Below are 19,480 nucleotides of genomic sequence, written 5' to 3' on the forward strand. Positions count from 1 at the left end.
CTCCAGCGCCTGCCTCTTTGTTTGGGTAATCTTGAATGGTATGAGAGGCGGCTAACGCCGGGCAAATACTGAAGGGTTCTTGGTCGAATTCGGCCCTACCTTTTCACATCGCCACACTTAATTTCAGTTTGGTGTGTTTGAAAATGTTTTACATTTGTGCGCAAAACAAGACGCCATGTGAGGCCCCTGGAACAGTTTTAATTTGGTGTGGTCCCGGGGTCACTGGACACAGCGGTAACACAACTGCTTCACCGAAGGGATACTTGTTTAGATTCAACTCCATGTACCCGCTGCCCTGTGAAACGTACAAAAAAAGGCATGATCCACACGAAGGGAAAGGCGATGTTTCTTCTGCTTAAAACTACAACAATGGTACAGTGTTTTCATACAGTCCTCGCCCTACACTTCTAACAATAAGGGTTACTTTTGGCCAAGAAATGGCACTCAAATTATCGACCACAGATGGAAGCAAGGCTGGGCCAGTCTTTAAGGAATTTCAACTCCTAGCTTCAAGATGACGGTGTCAGCGGCGAGCGTTTAACACACTGTGCCGCCCTGGCGGCCAACTATGACCGCTTAATTTGGATAAAACGCTAAATTATTGATGTATTATTGTCCTGGGCAAGCCCAATATCAATTGTCTTCGCTAATCCCTTCTGCCGAGCAACCATCCAGAGAGAATGCGGCTCACGGGGTGAGACTTCCCCGCCAGGTTAAGCGATTTCTCTCCCACTGAGCTCCATCTGACAGGGCGGGGCTTGTTTACAGTCTGGGGGAACAACACCCACTTATTTATGACCGTCTTGCCTCAGAAGCCGGGAATGTGGTACACTGAGTGAGGGCGTCCTGGGATGGACAGAGTGAGACTGCCCTGAGGTGGTTAAAGTGAGTGGGGTAGTGAGGCTGCTTGGGTGGTTACACATGGTGAGACAGTGAGCCTGCCAGGGGTGGTTACACAGGGTGAGACAGTGAGGCTGCCCAGGGGATGACACACAGGGTGAGACAGTGAGACTGCCTGGGGTCGTTACAACAAAGAGTGAGACAGTGTGGCTACCTAGGGTGTTACAACACAGAGTGAGACAGTGAGGCTACCTGGGGTGGTTACAGTGAGTGAGACAGTGAGGCTGCCCTGAGGAGGTTACAGTGAGTGAGACAGTGAGGCTACCTGGGATGGTTACAGTGAGTGAGACAGTGAGGCTGCCCTGGAGAGGTTACAGTGAGTGAGATAGCGAGGCTGCCCTTGTGTGGTTACAGTGAGTGAGACAGCGAGGCTGCCCTGGGGTGGTTACTGTGAGTGAGACAGCGAGCCTGCTCTGGGGTGGTTAAAGTGAGTAGGGCAGTGAGTTTGCCTGGGGTGGTTACACAGAGTGAGGCAGTGAGGCTGCCCTGGGGTGGTTACAGTGAGTAGGGCAGTGAGGCTGCCTGGGGTGGTTACACAGAGAGAGGTTGTGAGGCTGCCCTGGGGTGGTTACACAGAAAGAGGCTGCTGGGGTGGTTAAAGTGAGTGTAGCAAGGACTCTGTCTGCCCTGGGGTGGATAAAGTGAATGGTCCGGTGAAGTCCTGGGGACACACTACGCGGCCTGGTGTCAGTGACACACACTGACTAGTCTGTGACTACATTTAAATTATCTTTCGGTGACACTCTTGTATTTGATAAATTCAAACAAAATGAAGGTAACACTAGGCTATAGACGTGAGATTAGCCCCACACCCACCCCCACCCTGTGAGTCTGTTCTCCTTTTCCACACCATTATGAAAATTGCTTCCCAGGCTGCGCTCCAGCGGACCAGCTACAGGAGGGTTCTAAGTGGTCAGCGCATTTGCCTGAAATGGACTTTTGGAAAGAGATTTATAATCAGCTGCAAAGATGCGACGGCAGCTCTGCTGCTTAAATTAAAATGAAATCTGAAGCACAAACCAGCCATTAATACCACACAAAGGTAAGATGCAACTGTAACAGTCTGTCCGAAACCCACACTCCAGGAACTGAGTCCAAAGCAAACCATTTGTAAATGGCCAACTCGAATTTCCAAGACAGATAAAACACCCCCGTGTAAACTTCATTGCCACATCACTTTTCGTAAGAAGCTCGAGGCAACAGAAGAGAAATCACGCTTGGAACCCCTCGGGCTGCAGGGCAGAGTCCTTGGTTCTACAGGGTCATGTTTGGACAAATATGGTCAGGGCAATAAGCCGAAATGTGACTTGTCCCTCCCACAGGCCTGCTGCAGTCCAGACAGAATTACCTCTTCCAATAGATTGCTTTGGAAGAATGGCCAATTATCCCATTTCCTTTGGATAAAAGGCTGGCAGCTCAGATTGAAAGCACATCAAGGCAAAGAGTTTGGTCGTCCGCTCTGCTGCATGCTCTGCAGTTCTCTGCTTGTGCTCTCTGCCTCGCTCACCCCCCTGTCTCCATCACACACGGAGCGGAGTTTGAACCATGAGATGGGGGCAGACACAGGCACACACAACAGCAGCAGTGGCAACCGCGCTTTACTTATAACATTTTAAAAGTAATGCGCGGGTGCCTCGATTATACTAAAAGGAAAGAAATAGAAAAAACATCTATTTCTTTCATTATGTATACTCGCGGCACGCGCGCATTACTTTTAAAATGTTACAAGTAAAGCGGGGGTTCCGCGATTATACTAAAATGAAAGAAATAGATGTTTTTTCTATTTCTATCATTTTAGTATAATCGCGGCACCCGCGCTTTACTTGAAACATTTTAAATGTATAGCGCTGGTGCCACGATTATACTAAAATAAAAGAAATTTCTCTTTTAGAGCCGTCCCACTTGGACGGGCTCGGCATGACTTCCTGCTGTGGTAAAAGGTTCCTTATCTACTTTATGGGGCCATCTCTTTGTACCCATAAAGAAGATAAGAAACCTTTTACCACAGCAGTAAGTCAAGGAAGCCAGCCTGAAAAGGACGGGGCTTAAAGAGAAAGAAGTACATCACTGGGACCTCTTTTCCAATGGCTGGCCACCGTTTAGCATGAACGGTGATACCAGGCAATGAAAAAGAGGGGCGGGGTTAACTTCGCTAGTGAAACTCACTCTAAGTCATTAAGTATTGCCAGAAAGACTGTGCATGTCTGCGCAGCCATCGCAGGCCGAGACCTACAAACATGCTGAAAAGTAGGGTGGATGCAAAAGAAAGGCACTCCTGTGTTATTGGGACTGATTGTGACACCTCTGATCTCACGGGGTCACTAAAGCACTGCCAGGGGTCGCAAGGGGCAAGCGAGGGGTCACAGCTGCATCCCCTTGTAACCTCTAAATCACGGGTACTCACAGTACAGCCCACGGTCCGCCAGCGGCACTGCAAGCCTTCCTTGGCGGCCCGCGGACCTTGCAGACATCGTACCCGTGTTTTTGAAAAAAATGTTTGGAAGTGTCTGCAAACACTGAGGGTTTCAGCAACGCGACTCTGAGAGACTCTGCTGCTCTCTGGGGGCCGGGGCGATTCCAGTGATAGAGTGGAGCTGCAGGGTCCTAAGAAGAGGTGAAATGCTACAAAGCCTCATTAACATGCGAATGGGAGGGAAAGTGAAGGAGGGCGACAGAGGGTGGGAGACAGATAGAGGGAGACAGGCAGAGGGAGACAGGCAGAGGGAGACAGAGGGAGGGAGACAGAGGGAGGGAGACAGACAGAGGGAGACAGAGGGAGAGATACAGACAGACAGAGGGAGACAGACAGAGGGATACAGAGTGAGGGAGACAGAGTGAGCGAGAGGGAAGGAGGGAGAGGGAGACAGAGGGAGACAGGGAGAGAGAGGGAGAGAGAGGGAGCGAAAGGGAGTGAGAGTGAGTGAGACAGAGGGAGAGAGGGAGAGAGAGAGAGATAGAGAGATAGAGAGAGGGAGGGAGCGAGACAGAGAGAGAGGAGAGAGAGAGAGAGAGAGAGAGAGAGAGAGAGAGAGAGAGAGAGAGAGAGAGAGAGAGAGAAAGAAAGAGAGAAAGAGAAAGAGAGATGTGTGTATGCCGGGTCTGGTGGCTCAGTGGACAAAGGCGTCCGCTACAGGGACCTGTGTTCAACCTCATTGTCAGCCCCGGCAATCCCCCGGTGCGCCGCAAGGGTTGGGGCCGGTTTTGGGCCCCTGGGGGCCGTTTTTGTTACAGGGCTGTTTTTGCAGCGTTGCTGCAAAAACAGCCCTATAACAAAATCGGCCAAAAACCGGCCCTGGCAACGAGTGTGGTCGCATCCCCACCCCACCCCACCCCCGGGGGGATGAGTGGGGGGGCGGCCAAGCACTTTGCCAGTTTAAATATCATAGAAAAAAAACATAATACAGCTTGGGAGTTCAAAATAGTGTGTTTGCATTCATCAATTTCTTCTCCTTAGATTAACTCACAAGAAATACATAATGTTGTACCCGTTTGTGTGAATCAAACTACTTCTTTTCAAAAGCAAAAGCACTAAATGGAAGTCTTTTTTAAAGTGTTATTGTGTTCTATAACTTTCTAATGCACACCTGCTTCCTGACTAGACTTTGGCCTGCACTTCCTCACGACACTGAGGGTCGAATTGCTAAAGGAGTGTAGCAAGCACAAGGATATGATGGACGGAGCGCTGAAACTTTTCTGACACTCCAGATCAGACTCAGTCATATGCAAATCAGTCTTAACCCTGTTCCTCATGCGAACAGTCCAGCCCGAACTGCCAAGCCAGTCCTCCCTGCACCAGAAACATGCACCCTAGGACTGGTTTCGGGGTTTCACCCCTCATCAGCCAGGCTAGCTTGAATCCAGTGACAGAGTGAACCCGGGAACACTACAATGCAACAGAGCAAGTATCTCTTCTCAGAATGCAGTATATCCCACATAGATCAATCTCTGATCCTATGTCTGCTTTGACCCTGTAAAGCGCTTTCTCTGCTTCTTTAGGCTAGTCTTGTGCTATACAAATACCACAAAGCTATTGTAAGAAATGTGGTTCTTAGTTGAGAGGGGTGAGAGCCCTCCTCAAGTAAAATCCACAACCCTTGTAAGGATGGACCACAAACGTCACTAAATAAACCTCTGCTTAACTCTCTGGTAGCTTTGCCTAAAGTAGACAGAATGTACTTAGAGACAATGTGTAAAGTATTTATGAGGTACTCAAACAGTGATAAACTGAGAACACAACACAAGAACAATCACAAACCAATTTAGAAAAAAACAACAAAAATCCAATCAGTAGAAGCAGAGTTATGAGTTTGTAAAGTTTTAGGTAAAAATAATACCAAGAGGCATGAAGCACCAACTGCGGCTATTTGGTCTTGGTGGACCAAGACAAAGTCATAGCTTCAGGCTGGCCGTGATGGAGAGCCGCCAGGTACAGGATTAAGTCCAGCCTGCTGGAAATTTTACCTTCTGTCCTTGATGGGAGGTCTGCACAGCTTTGCTTTGTGGATCTCTGTGTTGCTCACTGTCAGAACCTGTGAAGCCTTCAGATAGGAGGTAAGGCATTGCAGGTCTTTGTGTCACTTGTCATCGAATCTAATGAAGCCTTTGGATAGAAGCTGTGTGGATCAGCCTCGCTCTACATTGAATCAGTGACTCTTCCAGATGTGATCTGCGCTGCGTCGCTCTTTGAGGCTTTACATTATTCCGAGTCGGATCTGGTGAAGCTTTCAGCTGTGTGGCGAGGCTTTGCATCTCCCGTCATCGTATCCAGTGAAACTTTTGAGTGGAAGGTGCAAGGCTCTGTGTTGCTTCATGTTGGATCTGATGGAGCCTTCACTTAGTCAGGGAGAAGTACACTCTGACTTCAGCCAAGGGTCTATGGCCTTGAAGATAGAACTTGGTGGTCAGGTCTCATTCCCACAGAGGCCATCCAAGTGAACGAGGTGAGGCCCAGTTTGGTCTGGTCTTCTGAAAATCAAAGACCTCCGGAAGCTTGTTGTGTCCCTGTAACTCACACAGGAGATCAGCCAACTGACCCTTACAGTCATGGGCTCAAAGAAAGCAGGTTGAGTCTTCTTTCTTCAGCCAGCACAGCAGTTATTCTTTTAAATCTTCTCAGTTCCAGAAGTGTTCTGTTTGGATATTGGATATTGGATATTGGAGGGGTATTTGTAAAGCGCAGACGTTCGCTCCGAAGGGAGCATCTTGGCGCTATGAAAACCTGGGACCAGATCAGAGGGAGGGCAGTGGGGGGTTTAGATGGCTGCTTTAGTCCAGTCGTCAGAGAGATTAAAAATCCATGTTTTAAGGTGTTTCCTAAAGGGTTTCTCTTGCGTCTGGGATCTAAGATGCTTTGGCATACTATTCCATGCTCTGATAGCTAGGGTGCTGAGAGTTTTTCCGCCTTTGGTTTTTAGGTTGAATTTGGGGAGGGTCATGAGATTTTCTTGAGAGGATCTAAGAATGCGACCCGGAATGTAATGAGGGAAACGTTTCGCAAGGTAAACTGGGCCAGATTTGTGGAAGGCTCGGAAGGCTACAACGAGAATTTTGAATAGGATTCTCTTGTGCAGGGGGAGCCAGTGGAGGGATCTGAGGGCAGTGGAAATAGAGGATTTACGTGGGAGTTTTAAGACCAGACGCGCGGCAGTGTGCAGGACACTTTGCAGTTTTAGTTGGGTGGATTTCTTGGTCCCTGCCAAGAGGCCGTTGCAGTAGTCCACCCGAGAGAGAATGAGGGCTACTGCAATGGTCTTTCTGGAGTCGAGCGGGAGAAAGTCGCAGAACTTTCTCATGGATTTTATAATGCCAAAGCATTTGCCCGCCACGGTAGTGGCATGGGAATCAAAGGACAGATCGGAATCGAAGATGACTCCGAGGTTTCTGGCCGATGAAACTGTCTGGGGTGGAGCAGCAGAGTTATCAGGCCACCACAGAGCGGGACAAAAGGATGCGTTCTTCCCAATGGGCAGGATTTCGGTTTTGCTGGAGTTACAGCGAAGGTGGTTGTTATCCATCCATTGAAAGACCGCTGTGAGGCAGCATTTAAGGTTGAGTTCGGCCAGGTTGGAGTTGTCTTCGAGAGGGATGACAAGCTGAGTATCGTCGGCATAAGACGTGACGATTATGCCGAACGATTCTATGAGTGAAAGCAGGGGGATGAGGTATATGCTGAATAGAAGGGGACTTAAAATGGAGCCCTGGGGTACTCCACACGAGATTTTTTTTTCTTTGGATTGGAAGGGGCCCAGTGAGATGGTCTGAGACCTGTCACTGAGGAAAGACCTGATCCAGGCTAAGGCTGAGTGGGTAATGCCGATACCCATAAGTCTGTTTAGCAGTATGGAGTGGGAAATAGTGTCGAAGGCCGCCGTGAGGTCAAGAAGGATCAGGATGGCCTTCTTCCTCTGATCTTGAAGGTTTTTAATGGTGTCGGTCAGCTCGATCAGGGCGGTCTCGGTGGAATGTCTAGACCGAAAACCGGATTGCTGGGGGTGAAGTAGGTTGTGGGCATCGAGGAAGGCCTTAAGCTCTTTATGGACTAATTGTTCCGTGATTTTGCCCAGTGCGGGTAGCAGGGTGATGGGACGAAGGTTAGTTAGATCAGAGGGGGGTTTGTTCGCCTTTTTCATCAGAGGTTTAACCGTACCTTTTTTCCAGGTAAGTGGGACAGAGCCCGATTTGAGGGAGAGGTTGATTATTTCGTTGATGATGGGGTTTATTTCATCAATGATGATATGAAGGATCTTGGGGGGACAAGGGTCAGAGGGAGAGCCTGATTTGCATGAGAGAATCACTTCTCTGGTTTGAGTTAGAGTTACCGGAGAGAAATGAGTGAGGCAATTTGTGGTTGGGCGAGATTTGTCAAGCTCTGAGAAAGAGAACACCGGGGGGGAAGGGGGAAAGTTGATGTGAATGGAGCTTATTTTTTCCTCGAAGTAGTCGGAGATCTTATCGCACAGCTCTTGTGACGGGGGGATCTCCGGTTGGAGGGCTTTTGGTTTGGTGAAAGACTTTACTATGGAGAAGAGGGTTTGTTGTTTCTGATTGGCGGCATTGATGGCGTTTACATAGTAGGTTTTTTTAGCTGATTTTATAGTTGAGAGATAATTTTTTCTCAGGAGTATGTAGTTGCTACGGTCGTCGTTGTCGTATGATCTACGCCACTTGCGTTCTGCTTTCCTGCAGAGGAGGTGGGCGGCGGTAAGGTCAGGAGTATACCAGGGTGCTTTGTTTTTCGTTATTTTTAGGGTGTTGACTTTTTTATTAGGTGGACATCGTTCGGAGATTTCTTGCGAAAGCCATTTGTTGAAAGAAACAGCATCTTTATCGATGTTTCCAGAGGAAGGGGGGGCGTTAGAAGGGGAGAGGGGGTGAGAGATAAGACTTGCCTGCACAGTTTTCCAATTAATGGAGTGAGTGTGTTGGCGGATTGGTTTTTTGCAGTTAGAAGGGAGGACATTGAGAATGTGGAAAGGGATCAGGCTGTGATCCGATACAGATTTGGGGAATGGGGGGTGAGGTGGAGATGGCTGGGAAATTAGAGCAGACACCGTCCAGGGTATGACCAAGGGAGTGTGTGGGCAGCTTGACACTTTGTTGAAGGTCGAAGATGTCCAATGTCTGCAGCAGGTTACTGGTGGAGGGGTCGATCGGTATTTCCAGGTGAAGATTAAAATCGCCCAGGAGGGTGAAGTGAGGGTAGCGGAGAAGGAAATGACCGAGTGCGTCGTTGAGGGAACCGAGGAATTTCGTCGCATTTCCCGGCGGGCGATAGATCAGCCCACCTGAAAAAGAGAGGGTGTGGCTAAGCTTGATGGAAAAACCTAGTCCCTCGGCATCGGTGAGGGGGTCGAGGCAGAATGTGTGGCAACTGAAGGAATTTCTTAAAATGACCGCGACACCTCCACCTCTCCCTTTCAGTTTGCAGGTTCTGAGAAGCCACTTTTATACTGAGTGCAAAATGTGGGTAGTGGACACCCCCTTCCTCTTACCCTAAAATGGTTCTGGTGAGTTCTTACCATTTGCCAGTGAGAGGATACGCATCTTTGGTAGTCAGGAAAGGCTGAGTACAACCGGTTACATGACGAAACAACGCAAGGAAATACTTTGTATGCCTGTACATTGCATTTTCTACCCCGTATTTTTTTTTAAACCATATGCTTTTACAACGTATGTCTTTACCACACATTGTTTATCTATATATGTATATGTATATATAAACAATGTATTTGTGGGGGAGACCCCCACACCCTTGAACTTACCTTAAATGTGTGGTAAAGCCATGGTGAAGGCATAAATGATGTAAAAGCATGCACGGTAAAAAATGCGAAGTAAAGGCACATGGTAAAAACCGTGTTGTAAAGGCTGTTTCCCAGTACAACCCCACTAGGCCATTCTGTTCAGGAGAAGAATAACCTTTATTACACCAAGGCCTTTTCATCCACTGTCTGGACCACAGGAGAGCTATTAACAGTCAGGTCACCCTGAACACTGGCAGAAATGCACATTTGGTTTAGCCCGGAAAATGCCAACTTTCAAAAACTTGTATTTTCAAAACAGTAAATTTAATTCTTAACTGTTAAAGAGGATTTCAAATTACAATTCAAATGAGTGAAAGAAGTATTTCTTTAGCTGTTCCCAAACTGAAATTATCACTTAATAAATGTAATAAGGCAACCCAGTGTCGGTCTCTGGGAGGCTAGCCTGGCCACAGTTAAAAACTACTTTGGGAGGCTTTTCACTGCCAGGACATATAAAACGTTAAATATACATGTCCTACTTTTTAAATACTATTAACTCTGCCCTATGAGCTGCTAAGCCCTACCTTGAGGGTGACTTATATGCATTGAAAATTATAGTTTAGGCCTAGCTAAAGGTGTATTTGCCAGCTTGAAATGGCAGTTTAAGAACTGCACACACCAGCTGTAATGGCAGGCCTGATACCAGGGCCGAGCTGGCCGTAGAGGGCACTGGGCGTTTTCCCGGGGTGGGGGGCCAGCTTTCAAGCAGTGGAGGGTGGTTTTTCAGCAGTGCTGCAATATCTGCCCCCTGTAACAAAATCGGCTGCAGTGCTAAAACTGCAGTAGTGCTGCCTCAAACTAGCCCCCCCCCAAAACCTCCCTCCACTAGAACCGGTCCAGCAGAATTGCCAAGGCTGGTTTGTGTTCCCAGACCTGCCTGACACATGTTTTACAGTGCTACTTCAGTGGGTAGCATAACCAGTGCTTCAGCCCACTAGTAGCATTTAATTTACAGGCCTTGTGCACGTGTAGTTAGTACCACCTACTAGGGACGTATAAATAAATTAATTGTACAAATCAATTGTACACCACTTTTACCATGTTTAGGAGGAGGCGTGCAAGCACGTTACCAACAGCTAGCCGGATTTAAGTGTGCAGATTCCTAATGCCAAAAAAATGGGTTCAGCAAAAACGGGGTATCGAAGGCAACAATCTGAGGAAATACCACACAAAAGATGGCCATTTCCAACAGCTAAATGTTAGATAATGACATCTAATTTAATTTTCACTACTGCAACTTGGTTTTTCTGTGGCTAAGTTTTCTTCCATGTTGAATTCAATTTGAGTATTTTTTCATTCATGATCCCCCTGTTCAGCGATAATTGACACCTCCAAGAGGCAGTGACGTGCTATAGCTCCCTGCTGCGGCTTAGCCATGACTTTATCCAAGGACCTCAGCAGGGCTTAGCAAACCTGGAGCCCGTTCAAAGCTCAAGACGTGCACAGCTTGGGGTAAGGCCGTCCTTAAGAGAGCGCCGCATGTGTGCAGAACCCGAGCCGCCGCCAAGAGCAAGTTGACTCTACATTGCTAAATAGCCCACTTGATAATCCTGTATCAGATTCAACTGCATCTAATTTATTAAAGTCGTCTGCATGCAACCTTTTTGGAGGGGTTTTCGCGACGCTGAGGCCGAAGCACATATTTAACACGCCTCTCGTTTCATTTTCCCTGCCCGCGTTTATGTTACATCCTTCGCTGGCAGGCTACTGTTTGAGACAAAAATTATGGCAGTGAAAGAATAACTTCTCTAAATTAGAACCTGTCTTTCTGACTAGAACAGGGTCCACTGATCTTAATTCTAGTCTTCCAAGAACTCATTTGCAAAATGATGCTGGTTCATGTTATGCAGAAGTTAATGGTTAAACAATATCTTCTTTTTAATGCCAGGTTAACAAATGATTTCATGGCAAAGTAATCCTGTCCTGCTCGCTCATGTAACAGCGTAATGCATTCTGCGACTTGTAGTTGTTGCTCACAGTCAACTAGCAAATAGTGGGTAAAGTTATCGAGTGAATTCACTCAACACACAAATGTCTGTCAGGCAAATACTTTTTGCCATATAGTTCCAAAATACTAGTTTAACAATTCCCCTGGAAGTTTGATTTCCATAAATACAGTTTTCACGCTACAACTAGTAGAGTATAGTGTTGTGAAACTTCAAAGTCTCTTTAACAATTTCTCCAAACTTGTGAAGTTCAGGAACATGGAAGACTTATTTAAAACACCTATTAACATAAGTGTAAAAAAAAACACGACAAACATATAGCAGGTGAATTTTCACAAAATGTTATTGCCTAAGTTAGAATCGTGGGCATCCCCGATTAAAACTATTTTACCACATTATTATATTTCTGACCTCTGGAAGCAATTATAATTTCATAAATGTATAACATTGCTTTGTAAAACACACACAAAGACACGTGATGAAGATTAGTGTTTGGACGGTAGTGACCGATTTCCATAGGCCCAGTGCGCTCTGTGGGAAGCAGTTCACTGTTACAACTCCGTCACACTATAAACCTGTTGTGTAGCATTGCCAGCACAACAGCACCACTTCGTAACAGGTTTCTCTCAGCCCAGCCCACTCTTTCCAAAGTAATCAGGCGGTTTGCAGCAGCACCCCCCTACAGCAGCATGGACACCAAAAGCATGCCAATTGCATCAATATTGCCACAAAACTCGAAAGACGTACCTTGTGCGCACAGCAACCACATGGTCCAGGGCTTGCGCGGTGCTCGGACTACGGTTCACCAGCAGCCCGTGCGGCGAGGAAGAAAGCTGAGCCCTTACATCATGCATCTCCTACTGGGGATTCAGAAACCTGAACACAGCAGCGCTTCAATAAATCACTGCGCACCGAAGGGAGCCAGCCCTTCTGAGCAGGACCGCCTGCCGTCATTCATACGAGATGATCGGATGAAAACACGGAGCGGGTCCCGCAGAGGCTCCAGTGGGCCCCACAGGTAAAAGCATCCTCAGCTGAGGAAGCAGGGCAGGTCCGAGTGCAGAGGAAATGGAGTTGTTCTTCCTCGTGGCCCACCTCGGCAGTGTTCCTCTTCACAACAGGACTCGCACTCTCTCCTGACCTGATTTGCAACACACAGGTGTCTTCGACTATCCTACACATTCAATATGTTGTCTTGAAAAATTGTCAGACTTAAGGCTAATTTATGCGTACATGTGGGAGCAGTTTTCTCTTGTGTGGGTTACACTGTGTTTGCAAAGTTCCTCAACTCGTGAGTGAGTTAGGAGTGTGCAACTTACATGGGCATAAATTGCACACATCTAAGTTTACTCTTAGATGATACTAGGGGGTGCTCCACACAGCAACACAAATTACAAATATAGTACATGACCAATCAGGAGTACCTTGTATGGGATTTACTTTTGTACGCTTTTTGGTTGACACATTTTTCTGCACATTTCCTATAATTTTCCTTTTAGCTGGTTATATTTTTCGGAAGTCTGATTGTTATACCTGACAGCTTTTGGTGTGGTCTTCTTCAAAACGTTTTCCTGTCTTCCTTCCTGTAAGCTAAAATTATTTTCTGTTGGACTTCATTGTGCACTTTGCCACTGCTAACCAGTGCTAAAGTGCTTGTGCACATTGTAAAATTGACCTACCCATGATTGGCACATTAAATTTACTTTCTTATAAGTCCCTGCAGCTAGTGGGCCAGCAGTACTTACTGTGCCATCGAATTAAGTAGCCCTGCAACACATCTCAGGCCTGCTGTTACCGCCTGGGTACAGTTTTAAACTGCTAATTCGGCCTGGCTAAATACATCTTTTGCCACGCCTAAGCCTACCTTTTTTGAAGTTGAAGCCTTTGCTAACGACTTCCTACGTGCGTTAAGAAAGCATCACTGGGAATGCATTTTGCTCTTTGCTTACTTTGTGTTGTCCCATTATTGGCTTTGCGGCTTGTAACTCACAGTTGTTTGCTTTCTATTTGCTCGATTTATTTATTTAAGGCTGTCCAGTTGGGCTCATCCCTCCCGTGGAACATCCCTTGTTTACTGTATCCTTCAGGGTATTGATTTCTGTAAACAGGTCTTTAAATCATGTTCTTACCTTGTCACATGTTCGGGGCATTCAGAGACAGAGGTCAAATGGCAGTCTGCGTTCTGAGGGAACTCGATGTATACTTTTCTGTTTCTTTATTCAAAGTGAGAGAATTTATGTGACAATCCTGCCAAGTACCCATGTAAGAGGGGAGGCTGTAGGATTTAATTTATTATGGCACTCAACAAGAATGAACAGTGCTGATATTTCTGACTTAGGAAAGTACAAATGAAGCAATTTTTTTTGTAATTCTGAAATGTGGTGAAAACAAATATCTGAATGTGATCAAAGCACATCAGTACAGTAGGTGATGATATTGCAACACGTTATCATTTGTGCACAGTAAAACAGTATGCCTGTGGAAATTTGATGGCCACTTTAATTGAAAATGTGTTGTATATAATGGCAGTGCGCTACTACACCATGCCTACTCTACACTATGTCACTCCACTTTTCATCACTCGACACTACAACACTGTACTCCACTCTCTGCCCTTCCACTCTACACTGCGCCACTCCATTTAACGACACTCCACTCTAAGACACTCTATTACATGCCTCTCTAGTCTATTCTACCCCACTACACGCTATGCCTCCTTCACACCATGCCCCTCCACTCTGCATCACATATCTCACTCCACTCACCCCAATCTACCCCACTCCACTCCATTCTATCACAATCCACTCCACTCCCATCTACCCCAATCCACTCCACTCCATTCTTCCCCAATCTACCTCCCTCTACTTCACTACAATCTACCCCGATCTACTCCACCCAATCTACCACACTAAACTCCAACTTACTCCACTCTACTTCAATCCATCCCACTCTGCTAAATCTGCCTCAATCTACCCCACCACACTCTAATCTACCCCACTCCACCTTACCCCTATCTATCCACTCCACTCCAGTCTACACCACTCCACTCCAATCTATCCCAGTCCATTCCACCCAATCTAACCCTATCCAATCCACCAAAACTATCCAACTCCAATACACCCAATCCACCCGCTCCACTCCAATCCACCCCACTTCACTTCACTCTACCCCACTCCAGTATACCACACTCCACTCAAATCTACCCCACTCAATTTCAATCTAACCAACTTCACCCCAATTCACCCCATTCCAATCTACCCAACACCACTCCACTCCACCCCAATCTATTCTACTCCAATCTACTGCACCCCAATCTAGCCCACTCCAATCTTCCCAGACCTACTCTACTCCAATCCGATCTACTCCACCCCGGTCTATCCCATGCTACATCGATCTACCCATGTCTAGTCATGAATTCAAAACTGATCTGAACAGGAGCCCCCAAAATACAATTGGGTCCTGGCCCCTTAAATTCTCAAGTTGTCCCTGTAATAGCACTGGAAATGGGTATTTTAAATATTGTTTTACCTGGACGTGAAACTTTTGATGCCAAGGTTATATAAAACAAATAGTACTCTAAATAAGATGTACGTGGGTCAACAAATCTTTTCATTCTAGTTTCTGAAGTTATCCCAGAAGCAACCCACAATCTGAAATGTATCTTTCTTTGCACACCTTTCAGAACAACATCCACAGATCTATTTCTAACAACTAATTGAAGATGTTTAACGTGGAGGTGGGAAATGATTGACTAGCTGAAGAAAAACCTAATTTAAAATCTGAGAACTTCATCTGCGCTGAAAGGGACCACCTCAGCTTCAGAAAAAAAGAAAACACAACTTTTATGAATTCTATGTGCGCTCACTATTTCAGACTGAATTTCAGACAGAGAAACACCTAGAGATGATCTGTCCTCAGAGGGACACTAAAAAGGTTTTATTTCACATTCACCACTTTTTTTGAGTGATATGCCACTGTATGGACTCAGACATGCAGCTACAGTAGCCCTGGAGCATGTTTTCTTCAATTATCTTTTTTTAACTATCACAATCACTATTGAGGAACAAGCCAGTACAATTATACTCTAAGCATACCTTGCTCATTGTATGCCAAGATGAGAAAAATGTCTGAGATGTTTTATCCAGTGTATGAACATTTAGAATGGACATTAATTCATCATCATTTTTGTTATTACTTATGCTACTGCTGGTACATTTTTTAACAAAAAAATTGCATTTGCACCGCTAATAGCTAAAAGTTTCACTATTGCAAGACCTATTACATTGCTAATGCTTTTTTTGTGTGTGCTAAAAAAAACACCCTACTTCCTCTCCTCTTACAAAAGGTACTCAGCAGGATTGTCATATAAATTCTCTCAGTTTGAAGTCAGAGGAAGAAGAGTAAACATCAAGCTACCTGGAAGACAGCTTAAAATATGATCTCTGTCTTTGAATGTACAGCATATGTGACAAGACAAGAACACGATTTAAAGGCCTGTTTCAGAACGAACATTTGTGAAAGAAGACAGTAAACAAGGTTCGGGCAATGAGAGGGACGCACGCAATCAGGACAGCCTAAAATGAATAAAGCCAGCAAATAGAAAAACAGATAATGTGAGTTACAAACCACAAAGCCAATAGTCCGCAAAGGATGGAATGCATCCCTAGGTCTGTTTTCTGAATGTCCCAAAAGGTCTTTAGCAAATAAGACAGCTGCGCTTGGAGGCTTCGACCTAAAAACAGATAGAACCTCAGATGCCCTGCCTTAAAACTACAATTAAAAAATTCAACCTAACTTGAATTATCTTCAGTCAAAACATTCTTTTTATTATTGGTTAAAACACCATGTGATGCCACCCACAAGACAGTGTAAAGTCCTTCAAGATTATTCTCTGCTCAATAAGGTTTTGACAATGTAATTCTCATTCTTGCGCTATTGTACCAGCGGCACAACCAGGCTCCCAATTCCTATTGTGAATGAAGTCCGTTTGGTGAGAGTTGTAATTTGAAAAGTGCAGGGATCGATTCTGCGCACTAAGCCGATGCGCGTTTCCGCTGTGACGGCCATGATGTTTTAGGCATACTCATGAGGGGTACATATATGTGTGTAGGCATTAAAGATCAATTTAGCGTGTAGTATTTGCTTTATTTTGAATGCAGGTTTTGTCCAGTAAGTAAAGGTGAGCAACGTCTTACCTCTTACGGGACAAATTACTTGTTAACCCTTTCCATGCTCATGACGGCTCCACGCCGTCATGAGCCCTGGGCGGCGTGTGCTCATTACGGCGTGGAGCCGTCCTCAACTGTCGCTCCGCCTGCGCGGTACTAATTCCCCGCCTGTGCGGGTGAATTAGTGAGTGGGCAGGGTCATGGCCGTTCCACGCCGTCATGAGCACACGCCGCCGGCCGTGACTCATGATGGCGTGGAGCCGTCATGAGTAAGAGAGCACCACGCCCACCCCCTAGCCTTGCCCGTCTGCGGCCGAATTCGCGCCGAGGTGAAGGGGTTAATGCGCAGGTCGATATCACATGCAACATATAGTACTCGCCAGTGATGTGCATTACAGAGTGGTGTGTATGCTGGGATAAGTACACTGGGTAATACAAACTCTGACAACCATTACTAATTATAGGGTAGGGCAATAAGAACTTTGACATGGACGACAAACCCTAGTGATCTAAAGTTCCATGTTATTTTCATAAGGGAGTTGTAAACAGCACATCATGCACTATATGCAATTTTAATAATAATAATATAGAGAGCCAGTTGGGAAGGCATTCAAAGCATTTTTTTGGCAAACGCACATTTATTTATTGATACATGCATGTGTTTCTTATTCTTCATGTTCAGCTTGTTTATTGCAATTTGGATAAAAAATAGATAAAGTAAACCCCCTGATGATGGATTTTAGTCCGAAATGCCTTGTGGACTGGGGATTGTTTGGAGAATTACAAATAAATTATGTTTTGGAAGTTCTCGTCAACAATGAAATAATCAGTTTATACCTGTGGTATCTCAATCAATCAATCAAACATGGATTATATAGTGCGGCTACTCACCAGTGAGGGTCTCAAGGCACTGATGAAGGTCTCAAGCTGTGGCTTGGAATCACAAGGTGTTTTAAGAAATAATTAAAGATAACATTCTGAAGTAAGATAAATCGGGTTGGGATTAATAGTATAGTAGTATTTCTGCTTTTAAGGCAGTGCATCTGTGGGATTATCCCTTTTCTTAACATGTTTACACCACCTTTAAAGCCATCCCGAATGGAATTTCTTTGGAAATAATGGTTTATTCGCTGTGTTGAATACTTTGCACAGTGTCACAATGTGCCCCTTTGATCTGCAGGGCAATTTTCTTCGGGCTGTACCGCAGATGAGGCAGGCACGTGTATGGAATTGCTCGTGCAAGGGGCCTGCGGCAAATACGAAGAGCAATAATTAGTTAGGCGAGAAGTGCCTCATCTTACAAGCTCTTGAGTTTTCTGTTATCGTTTTAAAAACTTGGATTTCCAAACTACTTAACCTCTGTTAAATTGAAATATATTAATACTAATTATTTATGTTCAGTTGAGGTGTGTCAAAGATTTAACTAATCCAAGAACACACGGTGAGTCAGTAAAGAGCTGGGGGTTCACGCTCTTCGCGTGAAACCAACGTTACAAGGACCATAGCAATCCTTCACCATTTAAAACAAAACAATGCACACATCCTATTTGGGGGGGCCCTTTTGGGGATTTCCAGCTCACCTCCATGACCGTTTCAGTCATAGTCGTGTGGTGAGCTAAGTGTGTCCAAGGGCTGAAACTTGATAGGCTGGAAAAATGGACCGCCTACACTGATTTGTCAAAGGCAGCCACATTTGGGTTATTTATAATTCCACGAAGTAAGACAAGTTCTCAGCTGTGGCCAACCCCCACAGTACATTCACTATTGTTGACAATATGCAGTGTGTGTTAGTTGCAGGGCCTGGCCTTTGGCAATTGAATACCCCTGGTATCCTTGAGCTTTCACCTATCCTAATTAACAATAGCCTAAATATTAGGTTAGGCTTGACACTACCGTGCCAAACATTTATAGTCACTCACAAACCCACTCAAACACACACACAGCTACTCACACACCCAATCACAAACCCATACAGCCACTCGCACACCCATTCAATGACTATAAAATTCACTAACACACCCACTCACACACCCTCAACTACCCACACACCCACTCATACACCCACACAGATACTCACCCATCCAATGACCAACCTATACAACCACTTACACACCCACTCACCGACCTATACAGCCACTCACACTCCCACTCTCAAAGGCTATATGTTACAGTTAGCAAATAAAATGAATACAGCCACTCTTACCGTTCACTGGCAGAATATAAACAACTAAAATATCCCCATACCACAATATCGAGTTTTAAATATAGATGTAAAAATATATTGACATGCTATATTTCGAATAGTAAGTACAAGGATATCCCCCAAAAATATAGTTGTACTATCTATCTATCTATCTATCTATCTATCTATCTATCTATCTATCTATCTATCTATCTATCTATCTATCTATCTATCTATCTATCTATCTATCTATCTATCTATCTATCTATCTATCTATCTATCTATCTATCTATCTATCTATCTATCTATCTATCTCTATATATATATATATATTAAAGTAATACATATTACATATATTAAAGGATAACATTAATTAAAATGTTTTGATTAAAAAAAATTAACAAATAAACTCAATTTAGAGAAGTTAATATCCCACATATATACTTACTTGGGAGGAATACTGCTATCTCAAGATAGACTATCCCATTCTCTCAACACACTACCTTCTCCCGAAGGTACATAAAGATCCCATGAAACCTCCTGGACACCCCATAGTGTCATCTAGAGGCAGTGCAGCTGAGCATGTCTCTAAATATATTGAACATTTCCTGAGGGACTTTGTGGTGACTCTTCCCAGTTACATCAGGGACACCAAGGACTTCCTCAAGAAGATCAATGTTCTTACTTGGGATGACGACTTACTGCTCATCACACTGGATGTCCATAGCCTCTATACCATCTTTAATCACCACAGGGGCTGGAGGCATGCAGTCACTACCTGAGTGCCAGACCAGTCAGAACACCCTCGAATGCAGGTCATGATGATAGAGTATTGCCTGACCAATAACATCTTTCTGTTTAATGGCAACCTGTTCCGACAGGTGACCGGCACGGCGATGGGATCTTGCTTTGCTCCCAGCTTCGCTAATCTTTTCAAGGGCCGCTGGGAGGAAGGTATAAGATCACAACCTGATCTACAATCTG

General features: G+C 45.2%; 1 protein-coding gene across 2 annotated transcripts in view; it reads right to left on the reverse strand.

Annotated features, from left to right (window-relative positions):
• LOC144770371 (serine/threonine-protein kinase SBK2-like) overlaps positions 1-19,480 on the reverse strand; it is a 205,885-nt gene that overhangs the window by 114,066 nt on the left and 72,339 nt on the right. Inside the window, exon 1 of one of the 2 annotated variants that reach the window (XM_078654839.1) lies at positions 11,894-11,930. The exons of the other annotated variant lie outside the window; for it this stretch is intronic. Within the exon in view, the coding sequence (XP_078510965.1) occupies positions 11,894-11,915 (22 nt within the window). The 5' untranslated portion in view covers positions 11,916-11,930. Of the gene's footprint in view, positions 1-11,893; positions 11,931-19,480 lie in introns of those variants that run through there. 2 annotated transcript variants of the gene reach the window in all.

The sequence above is a fragment of the Lissotriton helveticus genome, chromosome 7 (assembly GCF_964261635.1).
Source record: "Lissotriton helveticus chromosome 7, aLisHel1.1, whole genome shotgun sequence".
NCBI classification, from domain to species: Eukaryota; Metazoa; Chordata; class Amphibia; order Caudata; family Salamandridae; genus Lissotriton; species Lissotriton helveticus.